General features: G+C 40.4%; 1 protein-coding gene across 3 annotated transcripts in view; it reads right to left on the bottom strand.

Annotated features, from left to right (window-relative positions):
- Positions 1 to 25,629, bottom strand: part of negr1 (neuronal growth regulator 1) — a 141,058-nt gene that overhangs the window by 19,704 nt on the left and 95,725 nt on the right. Inside the window, exons 5-8 of one of the 3 annotated variants that reach the window (XM_070960373.1) lie at positions 21,462 to 21,582; positions 18,588 to 18,736; positions 9,330 to 9,371; positions 5,765 to 8,253 (exon numbers count right to left, since the gene is read on the bottom strand). In XM_070960373.1, the coding sequence (XP_070816474.1) occupies positions 8,156 to 8,253; positions 9,330 to 9,371; positions 18,588 to 18,736; positions 21,462 to 21,582 (410 nt within the window). In that variant the 3' untranslated portion in view covers positions 5,765 to 8,155. Of the gene's footprint in view, positions 1 to 5,764; positions 8,254 to 9,027; positions 9,372 to 18,587; positions 18,737 to 21,461; positions 21,583 to 25,629 lie in introns of those variants that run through there. The other 2 variants (XM_070960372.1, XM_070960375.1) reach the window with 2 other exon arrangements.

Here is a 25,629-nt window from a genome sequence, read left to right as displayed (position 1 = left end):
CTTGATTCATACTCATTAAAAGGAATTACAGGGAGAAAACAGAAGATCATAAGGCAATAATATTGTGTGCTATTATAATATCAGAAGTAATGGCTTCCATTTCCAGAAAACATGTGCTGCTACAGTAGGGTAATGTAAATGTTACCATCAGGCATGGGAACTGTCGATCAATCAAATGAACTCTGGAAACACTGGCACACGTTGGTATTTCAGAGGATCATGCTGTGGAGCTTGGGAGGTCTATAAAATGAGATAAATGGTTTTACAAAGTGCTGGATGTATCCTGTATAATGCAATGCATTATCAGGAATTTTGCAGATGTAGTCACTGGAGGCTTTTGCTGTCCTGTTTACTTTTCATTTAACATACAACAAACATTTCAGCAAAGGAGGAAATGTCAGTTTTATGTGTCTTTGAACCATGTTATCATAACAACAGGTTTTCACCTGGGGAATCTCACATACTTCCAGTTCCACAGGACAAAACTTGTCCATTTACATTGTCCAGGGATGTAGGGGTCAAGTATGATAGATGCCATGCCATCTGCTTATCAGGCCCCTCCACAGATGACTGGGGAAGTTAGCATTCGGTAAAAATGAAGGTCAGCATATCACCTCGAAACAAACTGTGCTGGACAGGAGTCGGGGTGGCAGTGCTGTAGCGAGAGGAGGGTGCAGAAGGGGTTCACATGGCTCTTGATCTTGCCACCATATAAGTGATAAGGCTGGTAGAAAATGCACTGTCAAAAAGGATTATCTGTGGGTAGCTCAGTGTGTCTGACACCAGGCATGCTGGGTAAAAAGAGGCAATGCTGTTTGCTGTACAGGTTCTTTAAGCAGTTTAATACTGTAGTCTGGTCCTCTAGGATTTACAGTACCAGGCTACTCACAGACAAGACCCCAATGTAAGCTTATCAGTGGGAGATGTTCTGTGCTCTTGAATATTTCATAAGTACAGTATTTATACTGCCATTAGCTGAGGGTGACTCACAAATCTGTAGTCAGTAGTCATGTTGGTAACTATATTGTAATGGCCACTTGGCTCAACTCAACTGCAGCACTTCTGGCTCGTGCTTTAGGTGACAGTACACGCTTGCATTGTTAACACTGAGGTTGTTTTTAGTCGTTGTTTGTGAAACTGAGCTTATAACAGTTTGCCACGCTCAGGAGTCCTGTCTGGTTCACCTCATGATGAAGACATGGTGAGACATGAGCTACAGTAAAAACACACACACAATGGCTTAGTATGTTTTTAGTTCACTGCAAGTTCGGGAATGTGGCCAAGGCTGATTTATAGGGTTTTGAGGGTTGCAGGAGGTTAAGGTGGTGTGGTGTACTTTGTGTACCATTTTATGGGCTTTGGTAGGTTTGGTGTGTTTTATGCACCAGGGTCTCCGTCAGAAGAAGACTGGTGCCAGTCCATGAGTTCTGGAAGATTTCAATGTCGGGAGAATTTCTGGTCAAATATTATTTGTGTTTATGGACACTATTTTCCAATGTTTTTTGTGTCTAAGTGACTAATGGGGACAGCAATTTTTGAAATTGGTTCAGTATTGAGCGAGAGCGCTGCAGCCAGCAGCCATGAAACGGACTGCAATGTAATTCCTCCAGATGTGTATGTACCGTCATGAATGTCCAATAGAAGTGTTTTGTTTTTTTTTGCCACTGAAAAACTCAAATTGTTATTAAGTGTCTGACAACATTATGGAAAGACACCCTTTTTATTAATGAGTAAGATCCTTTTTGTTCAACTAAAAAAAGCAGCTATATCGTTCTCGGCAAAGCCACCAGACTCCATTTACAGAAACAGTAAACTTATCAAAACACACTTTATTCAAACTCGACAGAAACAAAATAAAGCTCTATTTTAGCAATTCACCAACTCTGGTTTGGTTAAAAAAAGCCCTTGATTCACAGAATCAGGAGGGGGTGAGAGAGAGAATGGACATCAGAGAAGTGGGAGGGACCACAGTGTGTTAAAACAGCACATGTAACTTTGGAGTTATTTTCACTAGACATGATGACCGGAGACATTTAAATATAATGGAGATCTTCAGCAGATTTTCCCTGTAACATGGTATTCACCATAAAACGGTTATGCATGTTTGTAATCCTGAGGGGTTTGGTTGAGCAAAGTCTGATCTATGCACATTTGTGTGATTTTTTTTCTAATCATGGATAATTATAGACCAATAACTGGCTCCAAACCTGAGACAATGCCTGGCAAGTACTGTACTGTGAAACAGAAGCACAGAAACAGCATGCCAGCTGTTCTAAAATTTAAGATTTAATGTATATTTAGAAGATTTATATAGTACAAGAAAGTGCTGACAAAATGTATTTTGCAGTTCACCTTTATTGATAGCATACATTTAGAAAAAGAACATCTGAATCCTAAAAGTGAAAACGAACACGTACCTAACAAACGAATATCCAAATATAATAATATTCACATTCATTTGACTCTTCTAGACTGTCAGACTGCCTATCTGCGTAGCTGGAAATGTCTGAAAAGACAGCCTATGGGATGTGAACCAAAGTTCGGTTTGAAAAGGACGGTGGAACAGACAGTGTTATGTAATTGTTGATGTACTGTATACTGATTTGTGTTATTGATTGTGCCTGGGGTGAAACAAAGGACAGCTAGATCTATTCAGCTCAGTCAATGACAGCCAAGGAATCCAATATCAATCTCTAAGTATCAGTGTTCACCTGCACAATGTCAGAAATAATCCTGATGGAAATTAAGGACATGCTGCTGCAGCAAAAACTTATTACTGTCTCTTAAAGCCAAAAATACCTTTAATACTCTTTTAGTTTTTCTTTAACTACTTTTCTGAATATTTTACTTTTTCCTGGGCACATTAATTCAAGATGACCCAGTATTTAGGTTATCAATAATAATCAGTATTCCAGTACTCCACATGGACATGTAGCATATGCTGGAGCATATGTTTCAGAATTTATTGCAAGAACTTAGTATGCACTGCTGCAGGGCCCAAGAGCAGAACACTCTGCCCGTTAACTGTTAGTGTTTTCAGTAAAAACAATGGAATATATACATGCTTTTGCTTTTTCAGAGCAATGAGTTCTGAATTCAACATGTAAAATAATTTGTAGTGAATTAGTGGATATGAATGGCAGTTTCTCCATTTCACCAGCTCTGATGTTGTGGCTTTCATGTTGCAATATGACTAGAAATAGAATGTTTGTTTGATGTGACACCATATTGACAATAGCCCCACAAAGTAACAAGGCAGTTTCAAACAAAAAAGAAATGCAGTGAATCTCAAAGTCACATTGTCTTCATTTGAAGCCAACAGCTGATAGCAAGCAATGTTCGGGCTCAGCAAAGAGGCAGCTCCTCATCCACAATGGAGTGCCTCAGCTGAACTGGGTGAACATCTGAAAACTTTTAATTCAAAATGTTACTTCAAACTGTTACTCTTTTATCACTATTAATTCCCACTGAGGCAAACATGAAAAAAACCATGATAAAAAGTCCAAAAGTTATTAATGTTTAATGAAGGCAGCTAAAGATGCATTATGTATTAGGGCTAAAGTTAGAATATGTTGCAACAGTATTTTGAAAAACAGTCAGCTGCAGATGATCACCAAAGTAACACATTACATGGTTTCAAAGACAGACTAAATGTGCTTATGAGCTTTTTCCAGTAATAGTTAGTCTAATATTTACAAAGTGATAGCCAAGAGAGAATATTAATTTAGAACTTAAGAGAAAAATGCCAAGTTGTTTATTTATTGAGAAGGCCTGGTGCAGTGTAATATCAACAAAATGTGCCTTAGGGTCCAACTTGTACCAACATCAGATAAAGAATTGAAAGAGGAAAAGCATAACCTAACCTTGTTTAAAGTCATCTTCCAAAGAAGACATTACCCCACTTTCAGACATAAATCAGCTAGCTACCCTTTGATTAAAGAAGCTTTACATGCTCACTAAAATAATTTGATTAACACAGCTCCCTGAGCCTTGGGGAGCTGAGTGAGTGACTTTTGAATTTTGGAGGACTTCGGAAGAATACTTAATAAGGTAGATTATCTCTTTGATGTTGTTCTCTGGACCTTGAATAAAGAAAGATATATGACCTACCCTGGTTCTAAATCAATCAGAACATTGCCTTCATTAAGATGTGAGACTCAATTTCAAAACATCTATATACAGAAACGAATTTGACTCTTTTGTCTACTTAAATGCATGCAAGAAAAAATGCAGAGAATCATTCTGGATTAAACATGAACATTTCTGAAAGGTTGCTCCATTGTAGACCTTATAATCTACTCTATTAACAAGACACATAAACTTTCATGGACTCATTAATGTCTTCTTCCTATCACCTGGCGGTTCAAATAAATGCTTCACATGCCAGGTTTCCAGGATGACAGCATCAGAGTTACCTCCTCTGTAATTAGCTCTGATTATACCAGATATGAAAAATAAATAAATAAATAAATAAATAAATAAATAAATAAATAAATAAATAAATAAACAAACACTATGTAAAATGAGGCCTAAGAACAGGATTAATGGGGGAGTGATCATCTTCACTTAGCTACACTCAGGCTGCCTGAATTTTGTTTATTTGGGAGTTAACATGACACATGGGAATCAGAGAGTCACACACATTATGTATAATGCATGTAATATTTCTTAAACCAGTAGCACAGCAAGACAAGAAATGGGGCTCAGAACAGTGTTAAGAACATTGTTTTTCTACTGTCAAGTGATTTGTGGGAATAAACATAAGAGAAAGCCTGTGGGAGCATGTGCTATTATCACAGATCTACGTTTCATTGGGATGACAAGGTGGCATCGAGCCAGCTGCTTTGGAGTGCTGGAGCAGTGTTTTATGTTTACGTAAATGCACACAAATCTATACGCTAAGGATAAAATGGGCTTAAGACCTTCATTGTCAACAAAATATGGTATATTACCATTTTAAACATAGGTACTGTAAACTTTCACGGTGCAGCAGATAAGAAATTCTGTAGCTACGACAGATGGTTTCTACTTCTGTCTGTGATTCCCTGACAAGTATGGACATACCTGTACAACATGTAGGAGATAGGATCAGTTAAGAAAGGACAAGATAATATTTTATTGACCCTCATGGGTGAGATTCATTTGCCAGAGCTCAAAAATACAGAAAATATTCTATAGAAAAACAATACAAAGCAGAATTAAGATTAAAAGCCATACGCATAACAGTATCCATGACCAGCTGAATGTTTGAAGGTAATTATGCAAAAATCAGTTTCTACCAGTAAGTTTATTTAGCGCTGAAGCAGAAACATCCTTATGATGTATAATAGATACAGCTGTAGGCTTAATTTAATAAGCATGATTAAAATGTATGTATGTATAAAAATGCAAAAATGTTACATTCCAAAGTATAAAAGATTAAGAAAATATATAAAATATATAATACAATAAAAACTTAATAAATCCTTCCTTAAAGGAGCAGCTCAAGAATTTCAGAGCTAGATGAGAAGATCAATATCAGTCTCACAACAGTACAGTTAATATAAAGCTACAGCCAGGACATGGTTAGCTTAGCATAAAGACTGGAAACCTGGTTGTGTCCAAAAGTAACAAAATCTGCCCACCACCACCACCACCACATGTGGTGATTGTACAACTTTTTACACTTTGGCTTTTGTACGGATTAAACAAATGAGAAAATAGCGCACTTTAGAGGTCCTGGTAGATGGATTTATTTATTTTATTTTATTTTTTTTTTAACCTTCAGACAGAGCCAGGCTAGTGGTTTCCCCTGTTTCCAGTCTCTTTGATAAGCTAAGCTAACTGGCTCTGCTTTGTATTTAAAGTACAGTCATGAGAATGTTATCACTATTCTCATCTAATTTTGGGGAGGAAAGCAAATATGTGCATTTCCTAAAATGTCAAACTATTCCCTTAATGCTACAACTACTAAAATAATAATTCTGACAATAACAGGCTTGGCAATGGACAGATCTTTGTTCAGCAGAAGTAGAAAAGGTACATCTTTATCAGCCACCACTGAGTCTGGATGTTGCAGCAGTTAGAGATGAGAGCAGTTGAGTGTGACAGGTCTGGCTGAGTAGGAGTGAGTTGGGTGTGGGTGTGGGGGGGTCACAGCTGGCTTAGGCTGTGGTCACAGTTGCTGTTGTGGCATCTGATGGCAGTAGGCACAAGTGAACGCCTGAAGCGTACTGTCTTGGTCTTTGGTGGGATGAGCTGGTGGCTGAATGCGCTGTCCATCTGCCACAGTTCATCATCATGCGGGTGGGAGGGTTTATTCAGGACGCTGTTCATCATGTCCATCATCCTCCTCTCTGCCACTGCCTCCAGACTGTGCAGTTCCTGCCCGACCACAGAGCTGGACTTCCTTACCACATTTACTGGCACCACCAGCCTCTATGCCGCCTCCCCAACGTACTACAGCCAAGAACAGTGCACTGGCCACCGCTGACTCTCAGCAGCCTGTTGCACACACTGACGGATCTCAGTGGTATGGGCTGCCTAGTCCAGGTTTTTTGTGAAATTGGACACCAAGGTGCCTGTCTGAGTCCTCCACCTGTACTTCTTCTCCCTGAATGATAAATGGGGGCTTCCTGCTTCTGTGGGCATCAACCATAGAGCTGCAAGTGCTTCACTGTCATCAAGTTAGCCTAAAAGCCTGAAGAGCATTATCATGACAATACATGTACACTATTCATGTTTTGATTATCCAAGAAATCCATACTGTATTCAGTGATATAGTTTGTTTTGTTCTAGTTCTACATACATCTTCCATAATCCAAATATCAGGTTACTTACAGGCCATATAAACCAACTGTATATTGCATACATATTCTACTGCTGCCATTTTACACATTTTTAAAATGAATTTTGCCTTTTTTTAACCTATTTTCTGACGGTGGCAACACTGTCGCCTCACAGCAGGATTACAGAAAAGCTATTGGCCCGATTTTGATGAAACTTGGTAGAAGGGTGCAGCATGAGTATGAATCATGGGGTGGATACACAAATAGTTTTATATGGCCTTGGTGGAATACTGTCAATGCTGTACATCTTAAAATCCAGTAGATTGTAATGAAGTTAAACAGAGTATTGTAAGGTTGGTGGCTACGGAAACCTAATTTCTGTTTTTTACAAATGTATGTTAAGTTTATATTTCTATTTTAGAAGTACATGATCAACACACAGCTGAGATGATGAGGCTTCAGATAGACACAACCATACTATGACATAATTGTAATAGTTTTGGAAATATATCCAGACATATGTTGTTGTTCTTGAAGAACTGCATCTCATCGAAGGGTGAACTGTTGGCCCATGCAGTCTGTGCTCTCCCAATGCCCGTCTAGTTATTTAAGTGTTACTACTGGGCGGTAGTACAGTTGCAAGTTGACATCATTGTGAAAACTATCCTTGAGGCACAAAGATGTCCTCAGATCAAAGTATACAAGCTCTGAGTCAAAGCAATCTAGTATCTGGCATGCAAATATGATCTAATTAACCAACACATTAACATTTTGTCCCATCTGAACCCGTTCATACTAGAGTAGTACTGGCACAGCAAGGTTAGATATAAAAGTACAATGACTGATGTTGCCTATTAACATTGTTTTCTCTTGTAATTTGAATGTGTTTGTCACTTGCCCTTGATGAATGGGCTGAAACATGCACTGCAAGTGCTGTGGGAGATGAACAATTTTTCCACTTCATATCTCCTGATTCGCTTACCTTACAGACTCCTTGTTTTGGGAGCACAACTTCCCAAACTCAATCACAGGGGAAATAAAAGCAGATAATAACCTGTTAAAATTAATTATTAAACTTCATTAAATAATGGTTGGGACAAAGAGCCATTTGCAGGGATCTAAGATAATTCCCTTTGCTAACGCACTTAGTGAGGGCGGCATCAAAAAATTAACTTCAAATACAACTTGGAACAAAACAAGAACAGTGGGTCGCTGAGTGAGTTTATCGCCACGATTGAAATCACTAGTGTTCCTTTGGACCATGAAATTGTCATTTGTTCTGCAAGCGTTACATCAAATGAGTTCACGGCCGTGCCAGGACTGTTCTTTGCTGGTGAGCTTATTTTAACTTGTTATCTGACAGAATCTCCATGGATAATTATATCTAGCTAAGATAGACAGGTAGAGAATGCAGGCCAGCACGTGCTAATCCAGGGTTGTGTCACCATAAAGTGCCAGAGGAAAACCATGGCATCTATCCACAGAGCTGGATGAAGAGTCACAAAAACGCTTAGCAGATTCATCGTGCAATAAGAATCCTCACATGTGATTATGTGTGCGCTGTAAGTGCAGGTGCATTTGAGAATGTTTGAATATTTCAGCATGTTTTCATTTCAGTGTCTGTTGTGAACGCCCATGCCAGGGAAAGCTTTTTAGTGTGAGTGCTTTTCTGCATGTGAACAGTATTAAGCAAAAAATAATGTAACCAGCATGAGAGATTACATTCTGTGACTTGCTTAAAACCATTAGAGAGGGAGAAAAGACAACCAGGCAGAGGGGATTATTCTGGGCTGGAATGTGGAAGCAGCAGAATACAGTGTGGTGGGGCTTGGGGCGGGGAGGGAGGGGGGTGTACAAGGGCGACATTGACAGTGTAGCACCGGCAACAGCTCTAGCAGGAGATCAGGTTAAAGAGGGTGGCAGAGCGCCAACTGATTGTTCTAGAAAGGGGAAAGAACAGAGAGAGAATGCAGAGAGAGGGATATAGGAAGATTAAGACACAGAAGGAGAAGGGGGAACAGAAAAGGAGTGATAAAAGTTCAAAGACAGCAGAGATTCCATCTTGCAACAACAAACCAAGGGCCTTTGCCACCAACAGCTTCCTGCCTTTGATGCATACTGCATTTAGGTAGCATTGAGGAGCATTAGAGAGGTGGTGCTGGTGGTGAGAAAGAAAGAAAAAGCCATCAGCATTATGAAAAGCATCAGACCCAGAGGCCTATGGAAGAGCCACTTTGATGACACTTCTGTTTGCTCCACATGGGGGTGGTGGTGGCGGAGGCGGGGTGGTAATGAAAGGAAAGGGGGGTGGGCTTGATGACACAGGCTGCAGGAAGTATATGTAGCCAGGCTGTAGAAGCCAACCCAAAATTAAAGAAACAAGAATAAAAAAAAGGAATGCAAATCAAATATATGGACATACAATGAAGCTGTACACCCAGCAGGCACTCCAGCCAGCCAATTGCAATAAATCAAGATGGAGAAGAGGGTTTCGGCTCAGGTTAGTATGAGGCAGCGGACCTCTTTGCTGATTTGGTGTACAGCATGGTGACATATACTGACCTGGGCTTGAGACAGCACTAGTGGTGGTGGGTTCAATAATTGCTACAGGGGAGGAGAGGGGGGAGAGGGAGGGGGAGGGAAAGAGGACATTCATGTATTATTAACAGAATGGAGACGTAAAATAAAAAGAAAAATGCATGCAAGGACAAAAGGACAGGGGATGGAGACAAATCCTCTCCATGCACTAAGGACTGGACAGGACTCTGTGGCAAGATGCAACCTCCACATGCTCATAAACAACATGTTTTATCCCCCCAGTTGCCTCGGATTTGCAAGGGTTACTGCTAAGAAAAAAAATGAAGGGAGCCCGGGAGCCCTGAAGGGGCTTTTGTAATTGGGTGACAAACTCTCATCACACTGCTAAACAACTGGCTGTTTCTCCATTGCGTGTCCTCCTTTTATTTTATATGAACCAATCGAAAAATGACCGGGGGGAAAGAAAATGGGGAGCTTTTAGTCTGCCTTTGATCCCTCTGAGGAGGGAACTCAGAGTTCCAATCTGATTACCTTATGAACTCATTTCAGGCTGAGCCACTGGTGACATTTGGGAGATGGAATAATGTGACATCCAGAAATGTTCAGTCCAGTGTGTCAAACTACGAGAGCTGAGTGTGCGCATGGATGTACAGCAGCAAACACGTCTTCTTTACCTTTGAAGTGTATGTTTCAAATGTCACACAAAGTAGATCTTATGCACAGTCACGTGTGGTGAAGATGTTTCTATAGATTTTGTTGCAGAAGGATGTTAGAATTCAATCTGTAATAGACTGATGAGAGATGCAAACCGACAGCCAAAATATAACCATAACACGCTGTAGGTGGGTTTAAGGTCATTGATACCAGATCACTTTGGCAAGTTCTTTGATTTCTGACTTCCAAAAGTCACAGCTAAACCCACACTCTGCTGTGCAGCATAAATTATTTAATGATACTTTGGTATAAAGATACCAGTGTAATGTAAACATTACTGCACATTTGATCTGAAGTTGGAGACCAATAAATTAATAACATGGCTTTCTGTTTGGTAAACAAGCACTTAATTCGAGATAAGCTGTGACCAGCTTTGTGCAGTGACTCACTCGGGGAGCAGAATCTGGGGTGTGTGGCAAAGCAAAGCTGTGCTTTACCATCAGAGCTCAACTCAAAGCGATGCACTGTTTGGACTCGTAGGGTTTTCCCAGGGTAGCGTTTTTGGCACACGAACAGTGTGACTTACACTTGCAGCTAAAAAACTATTTATACTCCACACAAAGGTATAAACCACCTTCTTCGACAAGGCTTCATGGTGGAGGAGGAGCTTATCTATCACAAGGGAAACCATGGCAGCCATGATTACACCTCACACATTCACACACAAAAGAACACGTCTTAATGTTGTTGCAGTGAGCTGCTGAATCTAGGCCATGTTATAGTGGAGAAACCTACTTAGATTCTCCATTTTAATCCATTTTCATGGGAACTCAATATGGCCGTTTCAATTGTGGGGCCAAAGGGTGCACTGCTGTCCACAGCACGGTCTCAATCTGTGATTTCTGTGTTACTTTCCTGAAGCACTCTACCAACTGTGTAATGACTGTGTTGCTGGTGAGTGTTATGTCAACAACAATAAAACATTTGCTTTCATTTGATTTCATCATTCTTTTTGATGGGGAAATTGTGTAAGAATCAGTATTCATACGTGAAGCGATACACTTTTTTTACCCTCGGTATATTGGTGGGGAAATGGTCGAATTCATCTTTTCTTCCACAAATGTTTCCACTTTAAGTACTCCCGAGGGAGCCAATATGTGAAGACAGTTTCTTTTTACTTCTTTCTTCAAACAGGCAGGCGGGTGCTATCTGATTAATACTTGAGCATGAATTCACCAGTGAATCACTTCATGAGCTCTCAGACACTCGTCCGTTACTGTGGAACATATCTTTTGACATGCAATCTCTCCCTCCGAGTTCCACACTGACTTGGGCTCTTTCTCTCATTCAGCAGAGCAGGGCATCATTTCACGCACTGTATATGGCAGTCAACCTCTTGCAAAGCCAGCTCACTTGCAAGATAAAACACATTAGTTTTCACAGCTATTTCATTTCATGCATTGCTATTCTCTTTGTTCTCTGTGGACAGAATAATGCAAGAGATTTATAGGACATGATTTTTAGGAACCAGTGTTCATGTGAGGCCCTACTTAGATGTTAGCTCATCACAAGCATAATGAGGAGTTGATATTACAGCCCATATTAGGACTCTGAACTCTGACAGCTACTGTACAGTATATGGATGGACCTGTTCGAGTAGTACTCAACATGAGGTGCGTTTGGAGTTACATTTCTATTGTATTGTATTATATAAGATGAGTTGGCAAGCTAATAAAACGAGTGATCCAAAATGCAGGAAAGAGGCAAAATGTATTGAAAATGTTTTATTTATTTGTGAAATAAATGTTTTATTTATTTCAAAATGCAGGTTTTTAAATCGATTTTTTCAATTGATAATCAATCCTATCAACCCCCCATAGACAGAATATGGACATTTTAGTGCTATTCTGCAGTAGAAAGGTAGGAAGGGGATTTTCCAAAGAAACTTTGTGGTCTGGGCCATCGTAGGTGTCCAATTCATCTTCACTGCTCCATTTGAGTGCATTATCAAGATATTGTTCATGCAGGGACACATTCCTTATATGAACTGTTCAGCTATTCTAAAACATTTCATCACTGATCCCTCCATGATCCTGGAGTATCCAGTGTTAAAGACTGTGTTAATTTGTGTGCCAGCTAATTAGTTATTCATCCTATGGCATTTTTAATGCTGCCTAGAGAGTGTATCATCCTGTGGGCATCTGCCGGGCTCAGTCATCCAGGGATGAACATTCCTAGCAGTGCATCTGGCCTCCTACAGGAGTCAGCGAGGATGGGCGGGGTGTGGGTAGGAAGAAAGTCTATTGCCCGCTGGGCTGCAGGATGAACACTCTGCCACAGCACCAAACATTTCCTCATTGCAGTGCGACTAGAAAATGTTAATGGCTTTTTTGATTGCCTAAATATGGAAATGCAGGCATTCAGATGATAGTAAATGGCGAAACACCGTAAGGGTGCTTTTGGGAAAAATAAGGGACACTGTAACCTCACCATGTTCAATTTATTTAGCATATTGTGATATGTCAGCGTTTGAAAATTTAAACAGCTGAAAAAAAAAAAAGTCAAATGCTTTTTTTAAAAATGTGTTCACCTTAAAGGTTGTAACACTGAAAAACATTCAGAAAACAGCTGAATACTGCCAGGATGCACCTGGTTTTATGACCAGTGTAGACAAATAAATAGAAGAGGTAGTAATTTCACACAAAGATGAATACAACTTACTAAAATGTGATACATTGCCTTCGGATGCCCACATGGCTTCAATGTTATTTTCCCTGCATTTTAAGCTGTTATCACACACACCCACATTTCAGGTTTCACCTTTAGCTCCCATTTTCCTGCATCTCTGCTCCATGACTCAGGTACAATCACACGGTGTGGGAACAAACATCATCATCAACAACAATGGCAGATGAGGAGACATGTCGAAATGACACCTACACATGCGGTGATTGATAAGCGTGACAAACAAACACGACGTTCATTAACCAACTAGCCAGCATTGTCTCTCTTGCCTGAGGGAGGCTGAGCAGTGATGGAGAGAGAGCGAGAGAGAGTAACTCTTTTTCTTCCCCATCAGTCTCTTCCGATTACTGCTTGGGGGTGGGGGGAGGAGGGGAGAGGAGAAAGGAGGAAATGAAGGCAGAGGTATAGGCGGAGAAAATCTCCTCCAGGGCTAAGCCGAGGTGGGCTGGGGGATAAGAGCTTGACCAATTAAGCTGGAGGACTCCTCAGAAAATTGGAGTGAACAGCCTCAGTCTTTTCATCGAAGTTCACTTCCATCTAGCACATGAAATGGGAAGTTGAAATAGGGATTGCCAGTTTGGTGATTGTTATACCTCAGCTAAAATCACAAGATGTGTGTGAGTGTGCGTGTGGTGTACATATAGTATAGTATATAAGTGTACGTGCAAGCAGGGACCATCAGAAAGACAAGCTGCAATGATGCTTTGGCATCATAAAATAATTAATGGTTTCAATTCTTTGTTTTTGTTCTGTGTTCTCTTATTCTCCAAGAGTACTCTATAATTACTCATTAAAGATCAATGGTTACATGCAGAATCTCTGGCCTGACAACAGTTTCATTCACTTGATTTCATATATTCAGTTTAATGACAAAGAATAGCCAGTAATCTTTGAAAAAACAAAAAGATGATAAGCAGGTATCGTTACTGGATGGATGGATAACTGATAATATATTGTATACATTATCAGTTAAACAACGTTGTACAAATTGAGCAGGTAGAAACAATGTGCCTTTTCTGTTGCCATCTTTGTCTATATTTATGGAAAAGATGCATTTAATAATTAATTTAAGTAGTTAAGTTAAGTTAAGTTAAGTTAAGTTAAGTTAAGCTAAGTAGTTAAGTAGTTGAAAATCTTCTATTGTGCAGTGGATGGAATATGTTTTCCAGATGGTTTGAAGAGTCTTTGAGGATTGTGGAGATTCCTGCAGAGCAACAGTGAGCATTGTTTGATGACAGTGACAGAAACAAACTGGGTTGAGCACTACTCCTTTCAATGGGTAGATTTTTTAAAAAACATGAACGATTAACTCAAGATTAGACTGACAAACAGCTAACGCAGACTAAAACTCTCACTTTTGTAATTCTCTGTGTGTTTATGTCTTTGTCCAATGGAAGGCTATTTTCATTTCTGACAAAATTATCAAACATTATGACTACATTTTGTCACACACCGACACACACCCACCCACACACATAGAGACTTTGCAGCCAAACTGGTCAATTTTGTCACTATTTTTGTGTTGAATCTAAGCATTTTACAACTACAATCTGTCCTTCGTCCTCTGATTCTTAAATTTCAGCTTCCATTTGGTCCTCCTTTACTTTTCTTTAGTGCCAGGCTTCGCAATACTGCTATTTTTACAAGCAAATCCAACTGAAATTTTCATACTGTTGAAGCTGCTGTAGTAATTCCCACCCAAACATTTGCAAAGCCAGCACTAATAGCACATAAACTGGTGCACAATATAAACAAAACTATATAGTACATAATAACACACATGCTGACTGTGACATCTGGTCACAAATTTTATCTTCTGTGCTATGTCTATGGAAATTTATGGCTATGATTATAAAACCTCGATTCCAAAAAAGGTGGGATGCTTTTTGGCATCAGGGTTTGTATAAGATGTGATGTGACATAAAAATGGCAACTGGATTCTCTAATTAAGTAGGAGGGCTTCTCTAACTGGACAGCTTTTTTTGAAATTGGGGTTGTAATGTGCACTGTAAATCAACAAACAAACCAGCACATAACCAACAACAGTTGATTACTGAATGAAAAGTGGCATCTTGTAACAGTTTGTTCCAGTCTTACTGCTTTGATTTTATACAAATGTTACTTGTACTAATTTTCTCTCAAAGCTGATACCTTATTAACTATGATTACTTGTCGCTGTTAAGCTATTGAGAGAAAGCCTGTCTTGTGATTAAATCTAACTGCCTCACAATAAGTCATGGCACAAACTATACTTGTGTAAGCTCTGGTTCAGTTGTGCTTAGAATCAACTGAATACAAATATTCCATCTGCAAACATACATAGAGTATTTCTATCATTCCCGTCATTCAAACCTGTTATCAAATTGAATTCATTACACCTCTGTAACAAGAGGTGTAACATAGCAATTGTTTAGAAGTACAGACAATAGTAATAAGTAGTTTTCAACTTTATTATTCGTTCACTCACTGATGACACTGGGTATCGACTGGGTATTGTCTTCAATCAGGTAAAAAAAGCTTTAAAAGCACACACAAATGCACATGCACACATAAACACACACACACACATACACAGGATACTCCAACAAGTAGTGACAAGGAGGCTGCATGCTTTCTCTGTGCTCCAAAGAACCCAGTTCATGCTTTAACCACAAAGCTTAAAGTGGTGCTTAGCTGAAAGAGATCAAAATCCCCTGATGAATGCTTTAACAGCACAAAAGACCCACATGGTCTAACACAACTGGCAGAACTGAATCCCAAACACCACAAGAACATACAGTGAGGACACCGCCATCCAACTCATTTCAAAAATGCCAAAATTAGTCAGAACCAATCATGTCAACATGTGCACAAAGCCAGAATGTTAGCTCAGTTTTTCGTCCCAGTTTCATTTGAAACAGACACCAAACTATTTGACTACGGTGGCGGCTTTGCATGGAAGGCAAATGTGTTTACTTTCCCTGGGAGAAGTCACAGTTCATCTCGTCAGCAATAAAGGCAATCCTTTTCCTGGACTGATTTAAAGTGACTCTGTTAGGTTAAGACAAAAAGGATTCTCACTGCTGTAGCATAAGAACCTTTCATCTTCAGAATCATGACAAGAGACTAATTAAACTGAGCCCTGAATGCTTAGTATTTCAGTTTAGACTTAATCTTTTTCCCCAGTGGCTTTCTGAAGGGTTATGACCCTTTCTTGACCTCTTCAATTTATGCACAGTTACTAAATCTCTCAGTGTGATGGAAACAACAGCAAAAACCTACTGTATATGCTGCAAGCCACCCACACTGTTGCCACTTAAAATTCACCTCAGTGTATGATGCTCTATCAAATATGCATGCCCCTTTCCCCCCTTCCCATCTTGCTCATCAATAGCTATCGACTGGTTCTAAAATAGCAATCCAAAGTCACCCGTGGTGAAATCTAACCTCTGGGTTTGGTTATTTGCGTCAATGTACCGGTGAGAGTGTGCTGCGGCGATTGCTTGCCATTTCTCATTAAGAGCGACAGCAGAATTGGCCTCTCTTCCATTAGTGGAGATCATGAGAAAGAGAGGGAGGGGGACAGAGATGCTCTGTGTGAGAGAAAGAGAGTGATAGAGAGGAAGAATGAGAGACAAGGGAGGGATAGAGGACAAAAGAGCAAGTGAATAAGAGAATGAGATAAGAGAAACAGAGAGACAAAGCCCTGATAGAAAGACAGACAAGGAGATAAAGCAAAGGAATGGAAGAGAGAGAAGTTGGGGGTGGCAGCACAGGAAGCTGCCTCCTCTGACTATTCTGAGGGTTTCTTTGCCGCTCTGCCTTTGAGGCCTCGCTAGTGTCACATTAAGATCATCCATTTGAAGATCTGAGACAAGCCTTTGATGTTCTTTGTGCATACATAAACAGGAGAGTGGAGTGCTCCTTTGACAATTGCCAACTCTACAGAAATATCTTTTTGTATTCTGAGTCTCTGGCCTGCTAGGGACAATGTTATCATCAGAGGGTGCAGCGCAAAATGGTGAATAATTTAATTCACCTGTTCATATTTCATCACTGAATACATTAAATGGATTTATTCCATCCATACTTGTTCCAAAACATTGAGGGAAATACGTTCACCTACCACTTGCTGTCTTTGCTTTTTTGGCTGCTTGCCAGGTACAGCAGGTGGACAAAATAAATGAAACAGTGTAGGAATATAAAAACCTACCAAGAAGTTCAGTCTAGGCCTTAGAAAAAGTAGAATACTCTTGAACAAGTTTGTGAATGCATGCAGATGGATATGGGAACATTCTTGAGGAACAAAGAGTGTCTTGTTCTTTCATGAGTAAATGTGGCTGAAAGTCGCTTCTCATAGGGATTCAAAGATGTGCATTTTTGAATGCACAAGTCCATAGTCTATGGACTGCAGTCTCATCCAGCAAGGTGTTTGTACAGCTATTTAAAAATAAGATTCAAGCACTTTCAAGGCACCTAAACCAAGAATTTCCAAACTTTGATCATGATTATTTCTCATGATCATGATTTTCTCCAGTCAGCGGACTTTATCACTGTGATAAAATGGCTGCCTACAGTATACAGTGCAAATCTACCACGGCAGTGTTTTCAATGGTTGGCAACCTGTAGTATTATTTGTAGACTTTTTAAACTCGAACCCATGTGAAAAGATTGAAGGATGATTTCATTACACCACGCAGCCTTTCTCAGTGCCTTTGTGTGATGGCTTTCTTGCCAACCTTCTTCTGAATGAGTTGAATGAATGATCCCATAAATATTATCTTTGTTAAGCTCATAATGCAGTTTCTGCTTGCGCTGTGTCACAGAAGCTTTGATCCAGTTTTGTGTCTTCACAATGGCCAGTTCCCATTTTACTATGCTCGTTATGGCTGCTTACTGTACTGCTGGCCTGGGTAGATAGGTAGGAGGCCACGTGCCTCCTCAAATAGACAGGAAGTCCACAAGACCTCATCAGGAGGGTATACTCTGGCCAGAGATTCTCACCAAGATCTCACCCCTTCTGTGCAGACACCTGGTCCAACTATGCAATGACATGAGCACGATCCCTGACTGGTTTCCTACCCATGAATACGGCTACTTGTGCTTGTTGAACGCACAAAGTTCTACTACCCACAACCTGAACCTGGTTTCCTGCCATGATTTGCCAGTATTTTGGGTCTGCACCTGTTTAGTAGAAACTTTTGCTGTCTTAGTTTTGTGGGGTTCAGCAAATATTCTGATTTGTTTTCTTCAGGACCTTAATTTATGCAGAATGCTTACCAAACCCCTCTAAATAATTCTGCAGTCTTTCACTGATGCACTAGCAGTTTGGCCTCTGATTATTTGGCCTCTTTGGATCTCTGCTAGAGGCCTCATGGCGCTTTGAAAACCATGAAAAGGCTGACTCTCAGACCTCCTTAAAATCTGAGTCATACTGCTACTTGGCATTCAACTTAGCACGGCTGACCTGTGTAGCTGCCTTTGTAATTGTGATGCTGTTACCACCTCCAAGCTAAATTTCTTTTTCAGGTGGTATTTTTGTCCAGTACACATGCAGATGTAGACTTTAAAAGCACACACACACACACACACACACACACACACACACACACACACACACACACACACACACACACACACACACACACACAGACTCTAAAACCATATTGGACAATTGACATTCACAAAACTGACGAGTAGGAAATAAGAAACCACCTCAACTGGTGATATGTGGGTACCCAGTTGTAACTCTGGGTTTAACTTCAGCTTTTATGGTGTATCAAGAGTGCTGAAGCCAAAATGAAAACACTGTGAGGGTACAAACCCCCACTGACATCCACATCACTCAGCCCTCTGACTCCCCACCACTCCAGTTAGCCACAAGCAGGTAGAATGACAACTTACGAATGAGAGGCACACTGGCATTGGCTGTCCCTAGCTTGTTGGAGGCGACACATGTGTAGTTCCCGTAACGATCCTCTGTCATGTTGGTCACTGTGAGGACTGATCTGGAGCTGAGGCTCTTGATGTCGATGCCTTGACCCTTGATAATCCTAAAAAAAGAACAGAAATGCAGCCCATGAAGTTGTATTTGTCACCCACAAACTAAGCGTTTTGGGCGGGGGGGGGGGGGGGGGGGGGGGGGGGGGTCAGGTGCGTCAAGTACGGTACAAATGTTTGTCATCCTTTAGTGGATCATCAGATTGTACAGTACTTCATCACACTCTTCAAAAGATCTATTTATCCCTTGGTCTGCCTTGGAGAGACGCTGTGAAGGACTGAGAGGAGAGAGAAATGACCCAGAGGTGAACCAGCTGGGTGCCACTTGACACATTTTGCAGGTGTAGGCTGGGGATTATAATAAATCCTATTCCAGTTGTGTCTGGCATCTGTGCAGTGAAATTGACAAATGTTTAATTGTTTACTCTGGTGGTTGTGATGATCTTTAGCAGCCTGTAGAGATTGAAATTCACTCTGTAACGGCATATGCTGTGCATCCTGTTTGTGAGATTATCGTAGATATTACAGCTGAGTTTGTTTTAATCAGTGTGGTTTCGTTTTTTTGGCATTATAAACCATAAAAACCTCCAGAGAGGACCCGTTTCTATCTTGGCCTTGCTTTGGGCCCCCCTAATCTCTAGCTTGGCTCGAGTTACTCTGAGAGGCACTCTGAGTTGAAACACTATGTGTGACCTTATGTCCTGCAAATATCCGCAAATCTGTTGTTCCCTCTCCCACGGCTTGTGTCTCGCCTCCTCTTCAAACCAGTCAATGCTCCCCTTTGTCATAGTGAAAGAAACCCCCCATCCTAGCATAGACACACATAAACACTCACCCACTTCCATTCAAAAATGAAAGCAGTGACACATCAAGAGAATGATTTGCTTGTCAAAACTGTCAGACTTCCTCTGATAGAGGCAAACTGGCAGCAGCACTGCACTGATGGTATGGTTGCATCACCACAGGCCAAACTAAGAAGCAGCCTTAATTTCCAAAATATAGTAAATGGGCAACGGACAAGTCACAGCCAGAGTTAATGTCTCACAGATGCTACACATGTTCTGTGCTTAAGTCTTTATACTAATGTCCTTCTCATAATGAGGAGGAAATGAAGAAATCACCATTTAGCCATGTAAGAAGTCACAGAGAGAACAAGTCCTTGAATTAAGTAAAGACTAGAATCATGCCAACTTGCCTCCTTAGCAATTTGAATAAATTGAATCCACCCCATAATTACAATTAGCACAGTGTGAGCTGATGATTGAAATTGTGCTCACCAGGAGTGGGTAATGGGGGTAATTTGGTTTTTAAATTCAAGAACTGACACTTGAATCTAGACTGATTGATGTATGTGCCACTGATGATTTAAGCCAGTAGCCAGCAAACATTTTATTAGGATGCAAGGTGAGGATGATGCACAAAAGACTCTGGAGTATTTATGTGGGCTCTCCTCAGAGGCCAGATGAATGGGAGAACAAACAAATGCATTGTCTCTGGGAAAAAGCAAACAAGCAAAAACCACACCACACATTCACACTTATCACACTAATCGTCCAATGTCAGAAAGGAAGATTCTGGTTCAGAATCCAACTTTCAAAATCCAACAGTCAATCTTCACACCACTCTGTGAACCTCCATACAAAAACACTATTTGACCCTTCACCAACAACTGTAACCATGCACCTGAAGGTCTGCAAAGCTTGCATTTCTCTACATGCTGATGTGGTCTGCATGAAACACTGAGAAGAGCAATACTCTGGACCTCTAGAGTTTGGAAAGTGGCATCTTTTTTGTAGTCTTTCAAAACCACGAAAAACACAAGAGCAAGCATTGGAGGAGTGGATTAAACTTTGTGTTTATCAGCTGTAACGTTAGCTGCAAATGTTAGCATATCTGGCTAACTTACTAGGTACAGTTGTACCCAAGCGTTAGGTCCAAAGGCAATACGCATGTCAATACCTCTCCATATTATTTTGTGGGGGTATATCACTGTTGGTGGATCTGTCAATCTGTCACCCAGCATGCGACCATATCAGAATTTAGAGTAACAATAGCAGCTTAGTCCTGCTTGTGCAGTCTTGATGTGAGTTATGCCTGGGACAAATAACTTTACCATCATTCTTTTAGCATTATGCTCACTGCCATCAATTATATATTTAAGACCCTCTTACAGGGTTGTTGTTTTAAAATGTGTCACATGAAAATGTCAGCTGGGGACAGACTTCTCAGTTCACTCAGAGTTTAAGCATGAGCATTATCTTAGAATACCTAGCTACAATAATAAAATTTCATAATTTTAGCTGACAAAATTCACAGTCTTCCACTAGAAATGAGAAGTCTGCTCTTGTTTACTTCTGTAAGGAATCAAAGATCAAGTGTTTCAAAAAATTCTGTGATAAATCTGCCCCCGTTGTCACTGTAAATTCCAAATGTGCAGTGTGAGAATGGAAAGCTTGACAGGGATAGCAAAGGTACCAAATGAGAGCAGGCCTTACAGAAGGGTCCATCATTTATAATATTTAGCATTTGTTTGTTGTAGATATGCTTCCAATACAAGTTTGGTGGGTTAAACTGCATCAGGACAATTCAGATTTGGTCAGCTTCAAAGTAAAAATATTTTGCTTTCCAAGGACTGTTTAAACTGCATGACTGCACATAGATTAGATTGTCCAGAGTGGCAAGAAATATCCACTTCACAATTACATGAACTAAAACAAACTGGTTGATGCTGCCAATACACTTTATTATAGACAACTCATACAATCACAATGAGCTCACCTTTTCTCGCCCTTGTACCATTCGAATGTTGGAGAAGGGACAGCAGCTGCCTCGCACCTTAGCAGAGCTGTGCGTCCCAAACCAACTCCATGGCTTTTCATCTCATGGATAGCTGGGGCAACTGGAAAACACAAAGAGATACCTGGTTTTGACAGGTCACACATGCTAGTCAAAAGAAATGTCTGCGTTATCACCAGCATGAAGACAATATAAAGGATTGTTTAATGATAAAAAGACACAGAGCGCTGATGAAGGAGGGTTGTTGAACTTGAAAATGACAACCTCCGACATCCTGGTCAGTGCACACATTACATAGTGTAAACGCAACACTCAGAGCATACAGAGGCGGAGATGGGGAGGGGAGAGGGCATCCATCCCCAGTGTTAGGAAAATGAAATGAATTGCACTGCATTGTGATAAATGGCTTAATGGAAGTTCAAAGACTCAATGGCACAGGCAGGTTCTGTGAATGGAAAATGAGGCTCTTTTCATGTGCTGAAATGTGGAGTAAATCTCTTTGCCAGTGTCATGAAGGCAGCTTTACATATAGGCGGTTTCTGAAGCAGCCCAGTCCTTTTGTACTTCAAATACTTACCCTGCTTACAGCAACACATTGCCTTGAAAGGAATGGAATTAATGAATTGAAGCTATATAGTCTTACAACAATGGCATTTTGTTGAATAGTATATGCTGTGTGTACTGTGTGTACAGTATGTGCTTGGACAAAACTGTCCAGACCAAAAAAAGAAAAGAAAATCCAGTGCTCTTAAAATTTCCTTAGTCACATAATTGAATAAAAGTGTTTCACTTGTGTAATTATTGGCCATTATGAGAGTAATGCTGAATTCATAATTCACTGTGGAGGGTAAACAAAATAAAACAACCCTCTTTAAGTACCTGAAAGAACTGAACACATACATGGATTCATACCCACTTGTATCATGACTAGTTTGCTGTTTCTCCATTAATCAAAAGTCACAAGGAAGCAGGATAAACAATCATAATAAGGCACAGGGCTCAAACTGATGTTGTGTATTGTTTAAACTTGGCTTGACTCCCCAAAGCCTGACAAATAATGTGACTGTTCTAAACACACAATCAGATGCACAGCCATCTGACATACAATCCCAGGTAAATTACTTTATGTCATTCATACAGATTCTGATTAAAAGCCTATGAAACATGGAAGCAGCCCACACTCTCAGGGTCAGTCCTGCAGTGAGCGCATATATTGCCCAGCCATGTCTGAGAGTGAGATGTGGACTATTTATATCCCTGACAATGAGCCTTTAAGAGTGAGCTGTCAGTCAGAGCTGTAGCCTGTATCCAGTGGAAGGGCTTGGCCAAGCGCCTCCAAACCTTTACTTCAAATTGCATTTGGAGTTGTTCCTAACGGATGACCTCAGTATGGACTGACGCAGCTTTGGACAACATAACCCCAAGGTACTAACTGGCATCAGACTCCCAAACAGCAAACAATGACAAATTACTAATCCTATGGACATGTCTGAATATTCTATTCCTCCTGAACAACAAGTTCTGATGTGTATTCTAGGTACAAAGAAGTAGCAACATGCTTCATTAAAGCCAATATATGCATTTTTGTGAGACAGATATATTGGCAATGTCTGGGCTTCATTTAAATGAAGAGAATGCAGTATTGGCCCAGTGTGTGCATGTTGTCTCTGCCAACCTGCGAGAAGCCACATAGATAGATGAGGTGGGATGCAACAGATCTGTGCAAGGTGAAAAAGATACATGTGAGCATTCATACACGTGGCGTATGATCATGTAGGAGAGGCACACTAAGGTGACACTGCGCTCTGTGATGATGGATGGCCTTCTACCAACCTTCTTCCACATCCTAATGAGTACATTCTTATGACTAGTGTATGTAGATTTTCTGTCCTTGCATATGTGTGCCAATTATACTGTTATCCTCCCTCTTCCATGGCTGAGCTGAATAATCCGAAGGACTTGAGGCAGTGAATCAAGCGATGGGTTGTGCTGGGACTTTTCCTGTTCATATATCACTGAACGAAACGTTGGATGCCATGCTGGGGGGTATAAGTAGACCTTGACTGTATGTGTGTGGTGGCTGTGGATGTATGTGTGTGTATGTGCATGTGTGCGTGTATGCTTTTGATGTGTATACCCTTGTGTTTACAGAGCATCCAAACCAAACTATGAGCACTTTTCTGACTCAATCACGCTTCAGAAACATCACAAATCTGTTCAAACTTCACTGACTACTTCAGAAGTGTATCTATTTTAATCACATCCAGCATTAATGGTAACCACACCACGAAGACAGACTGCAAAAAAGTTATACGCCCCATCAGCATATTTGCAGCAGAGCTTCCAAACAACATGCAGCAAAGAATGAGGATTACAAAAGGCTGTGATAATGTATCAGAGTGTTTTGCATTTGACAACGTGCACCAGAGAAGAGCTGTACAGTACTAAACAAAACAAAACGGAACAGAATGAGGAAAATTGTAACAGCGCTCTACAGCACAGAAATATCAGCCAATAGCAAGTATGACAAAATCAATGCAGTATGCCCACCGACAGAGGCTGAATCCTTGTAATCCTCCATTGGTGTCATTGTGCAGGGCCATTGATTATCTGAAGCCTCTGAAAGCGCCAGGGTGACCTGGCTGTCGTACTGTACAGATGCTAGGACAGTGGACATGGTGGTCCAGGCAGGTGTGTCAATACTTGAAACCTCACACATAGAGTCAGTGTCTTTTCTGTTAAAATTTAGAACATAAAGCCACTGCCAAACAGTCTAAATTTGCTCCTTTCATGTAGCTGTTGTATTTTCTTTTAAGAGGAGGAAGCATTTTGATGTGTTCCCTTTTATTTATTACCAACTGGATCAGATATTTGCCAAAGAGAACACTGTGCTTTGTTCATAAGACTCAAAGGATTTTGTATTTATGGTCAACTTGGATTACTGTCTTCTATTAGAAGTTGGTTAAAATCCTGGCGAGCAAAATTACATAAAAAAACAATAAATGATCCATCTACATATATATAAAATCATCTTCCTGATCAACATAATGTATTAACACTACACGCCATCATTTCCAGTGTTGGACCCAGCATATGGACCATCTATCATCATCTATCACCTCTCATAACAGTTTACCAAACTACAGTTTTCATCAAATGAGCTTAATTCAAAAGTAATTTGAGTCCAAGTAATTGTCTCTCTCACCACTCAAATCATACAACTGTTGTGGCATTTTGGAATGGAAAAAAATAACCCACATAATTTTGTAGGTGGTCTAAAATGCCCTGATTTTATATGCATATCGATAATATCAAGCTTTTCCAATTTAGATTCTGGCACTGAGATCTGTTAAGACAGATCACACCCATAAAATCCAGTCCAATCCAATAATTCCAATTTCAACTTGCTGGCATGTCCTATATCATCATATATTGTGCAATACACCAACAGGGTCTGGAGAGTAATGCAAAGTAGTGCACTAAAAATCATGAAGGCCCAATAATCCAGGTAATTTAGTGTCTAGTGAATGCTGTGGTGGTGCTGTAAATCATGCTTGGAGTCATGGTGACTCCACCAGATGGGGGTGAGGGGTTGGGTCCAGGAATAGCACAGGCACGGCAGAAAAATGGGTGCTGTGAGGCCCCGCCGGCTGACAAATGGCCAGTTGTGGGTCGATTACAAACCGACTTCCATTACATCTGCATTATGCAGAGCTCATCGTCAAAACAAAGATGATGCCTCCAATTGTATATCTCAACAAAGTGCATGAATACAAGCATGTTAATGACAAATAAAATGTCTGACCGTCTCTCCATCTAATATTAATGGACAGGGTGTGTTCAGAAATCATCGGATCTTAATGTACCGGGCTTCACTGAGTCGCGTGCCTTAAGCAACCCTCATGTGACTATTAATGATTAATTGGTGTGCTTCAAGACTGAATATGATTTATTTAGCAACAAACTATTGTTTGCCAAGAGAACCCAGAGAACGTAAGCTTTTTAATTAAAAGATCAATTAATAACACTACCTCTTCAGCCAGATTTGAAAATGAGTTTTCATTGCAATTAAGAAATGGACTCATCAGTGCATGACTTATCAGCTTACACACACAGACACTGTTCCCCACTGCCATCTGTGGGCTTCATT

This window comes from Chaetodon trifascialis, chromosome 4, assembly GCF_039877785.1.
Source record: "Chaetodon trifascialis isolate fChaTrf1 chromosome 4, fChaTrf1.hap1, whole genome shotgun sequence".
Classification (NCBI taxonomy): Eukaryota; Metazoa; Chordata; class Actinopteri; order Chaetodontiformes; family Chaetodontidae; genus Chaetodon; species Chaetodon trifascialis.
Note: the sequence above shows the minus strand (reverse complement) of the source record. Positions and strands in the feature narration are given on the sequence as shown.